General features: G+C 36.7%; 1 protein-coding gene across 1 annotated transcript; it reads right to left on the bottom strand.

Annotated features, from left to right (window-relative positions):
* Positions 1 to 1,256: 1,256 nt before the first annotated feature.
* On the bottom strand, positions 1,257 to 1,441 carry BESB_042500 (uncharacterized protein; the record flags this gene model as incomplete). Its single annotated transcript, XM_029362731.1, has 1 exon — positions 1,257 to 1,441. A coding segment is annotated over one exon (185 nt), but the record flags the coding sequence as incomplete, so codon positions are not given.
* Positions 1,442 to 3,543: the final 2,102 nt, after the last annotated feature.

Below are 3,543 nucleotides of genomic sequence, written 5' to 3'. Positions count from 1 at the left end.
GACATAATTAATCCTTGTACGGTTTGTACCTACTTGACTCCTCAGTTTAAGTTAAGGAGTCCTTTGTTTACAGCTTGTACCGTTACTTTCAGGAGCATACCGTTAAATTCGATGATCTTATGTGTTCACTCAAATCGAATAAACAAAGACATTATAGTTCCTAGAATACTGAAGATGACTCCGGTTATGAGATACAGACAACCAAGTTCTTTATGATTGCAGTACACCACCACCCCACTGGACTGCTTAAGACAGCTAAAAGTGTTGGATTTCAATATCACGGTAATCATGTTTGCTTGGAAGCTGTAGTCATTATAACTATTGATTTAGTATAAGCATAGAACCAATCCGGTAGTAAGATATACGATAGTAGCTAATCTACCATATAAGATATAAGTCGCTTGTGGAATAGCACTACCAATAATAATCAAGAAGATCATACTGTATACCCAAATAATTACCCATCCACTGACTACATTTCGAGTCATAAAATGTTGTCGTATCAACATTCGAGTATTCAAAGCTCGAATTTCAGATAAAAGAGCTAAGTTAATGAGAGAGGACATAAATACTAACAAACCACCGGTTTTGGATGGGATTACTTTTAACACCGCATAATATGCTAAAAAGTACCATTCAGGTACGATATGAAGCGGAGTTACAAACCGGTTCACTGGTATGGAGTTATCTGGGTGCGATAATTCAATCAAACCAAAAGCCGTTTGTAAGAAAAATTAAACCAATTAGATAATATGGTAGATAGGGAACAAACTGTCTCCAGACGTTCTTAACCCCAGCTCACGTATTACATCTGACGGTGAACTAGCGTTCCTAACTGAATCTTGTTCAATAACAAGGGAGTAATGAGCCGACATGGAGGTGCTGATACAATCCGAGGATTAGAACTCCCAATATTTATCTGACCTGTTATCCCCGGCGTACCTTACGACCGTTATATGATTTAGAGATAGAATGTAATGTGGATTAATATCCACATGGTTTCTACAAAGTGTAGATATAAAATAGTGAATGGTTCTGTAAAGATCTTGCATAACATACCTTTAGATTTGCTTAGCATTATAGAGCTTGTAGGCATGTAAGTAACTAAAGAACTATAGATACTTTGAGTGAAGAATACAAGGATAGCTCCAACAATAACATGGCTAAAATGTATACCAGTTAAGATGAAAAGTCCATTACCAAATGCATTATCATTAATATAAAGAGATAGTCCTAAGTATTCCGTACAGACTAACATTAAGAAGGCGACTACCAAAGTGAATGTCATGATATTCGTACAGCTTGTATACAAATGTTGGTTTTTCAAATATACGCTGGATACCACTATACTTAATGCAGAGCATAGTTAAGATGATAACTATTGTGGATATAGAACCAATTGAACACCATGTATTAATATAACAAAGATAATCAGGGTAATCTGGTATCCTTCTTGGCATACGTTGTGTAGTTATATGAAGCGTACATTCCTTAATATCTGGAACAATAGATATGGTTAGGTAGTGAAACAAGGAGAGCGTCTGTTGTATCAACACTAGATACAAGGAACTTGACAAGCATTAATAGATTTATATAAACGACAAGGACATGAGTCTACTGGACAGGGTTGAACTGTGGGTTAGTTTCAATGCCCAAGGCAGAGCACTGGATTGGATACCCAGGGAACTGTGCTCCATTAATAAGAATCATATCTAAGTCACCAGGCATGCAATACCAATCAGATAACAACTGAAGCTAGACTCCATGTTACACTTACTAAAATGGGATTCCTAGGTTGATATAAACTACCTTTTTCTGGGGAGTATATACTACGAGTTGGACTACTGGTTTAGATCTTGAAGGTCTTTGTTTACCGGATCCAAGTTCTCTTGTGCTTTTCATGACCATCATGTAAGTGCATTAGCAGAGCATAGTTAAGATGATAACTATTGTGGATATAGAACCAATTGAACACCATGTATTAATATAACAAATAATCAGGGTAATCTGGTATCCTTCTTGGTAACAAGTTATATGAAGCGTACATTCTTAATATCTAACAATAGATTGGTCATCTGTGTACATCAACACTAGATACTGCTAATACCACTGTAGAGGTATAGTATATAATCCCTGCCCGGTGCAGTAAAATGTAAACGGCGGCTGTATTATGACGGTCCAAAGGTAGGTAAATCCTTGTCGGGTAATTATCGTCGTGCGTGAAAGTTGGTCCGACTCTTCACATGTCGTTTATCTAAAACTTTCTTAAATAGAATTATCTTTGAATATGAGGATCCAGATGGCCCGACGGTTAGACCCTGAGCACCTTTACATCCCTTAAATCATATACAGGATCAAATCTTCCTTGAGCGACTCGACAGGCACTAGAGATAGCGTGAAAGCTCTTTGATTTCCATGAACGGAGTTACATATTAGATTCTCTTCGCTCCCATGGTATTTAGTAAGTTAACATTGAAACGTATCCAGTGTAAAGTTTGAACGTAATCCAGCTTTACCTTCTATGTTGTTATGTTAACCAAATAAGTTTCATCGTTGTTGATATTTCATTGACATGTTGATAACATAAATACTAACAAACCACCGGTTTTGGATGGGATTACTTTTAACACCGCATAATATGCTAAAAAAGTACCATTCAGGTACGATATGAAGCGGAGTTACAAACCGGTTCACTGGTATGGAGTTATCTGGGTGCGATAATTCAATCAAACCAAAAGCCGTTTTAAGAAAATTAAACCAATTAGATAATATGGTAGATAGGGAACAAACTGTCTCCAGACGTTCTTAACCCAGCTCACGTATTACATCTGACGGTGAACTAGCGTTCCTAACTGAATCTTGTTCAATAACAAGGGAGTAATGAGCCGACATGGAGGTGCTGATACAATCCGAGGATTAGAACTCCCAATATTATCTGACCTGTTATCCCCGGCGTACCTTACGACCGTTATATGATTTAGAGATAGAATGTAATGTGGATTAATATCCACATGGTTTCTACAAAGTGTAGATATAAAATAGTGAATGGTTCTGTAAAGATCTTGCATAACATACCTTTAGATTTGCTTAGCATTATAGAGCTTGTAGGCATGTAAGTAACTAAAGAACTATAGATACTTTGAGTGAAGAATACAAGGATAGCTCCAACAATAACATGGCTAAAATGTATACCAGTTAAGATGAAAAGTCCATTACCAAATGCATTATCATTAATATAAAGAGATAGTCCTAAGTATTCCGTACAGACTAACATTAAGAAGGCGACTACCAAAGTGAATGTCATGATATTCGTACAGCTTGTATACAAATGTTGGTTTTTCAAATATACGCTGGATACCACTATACTTAATGCACTTAACATGATGGTCATGAAAAGCACAAGAGAACTTGGATCCGGTAAACAAAGACCTTCAAGATCTAAACCAGTAGTCCAACTCGTAGTATATACTCCCCAGAAAAAGGTAGTTTATATCAACCTAGGAATCCCATTTTAGTAAGTGTAACATGGAGTCTAGCTTCAGT

Source organism: Besnoitia besnoiti (assembly GCF_002563875.1).
Source record: "Besnoitia besnoiti strain Bb-Ger1 chromosome Unknown contig00220, whole genome shotgun sequence".
Taxonomy (NCBI): domain Eukaryota; phylum Apicomplexa; class Conoidasida; order Eucoccidiorida; family Sarcocystidae; genus Besnoitia; species Besnoitia besnoiti.
Note: the sequence above shows the minus strand (reverse complement) of the source record. Positions and strands in the feature narration are given on the sequence as shown.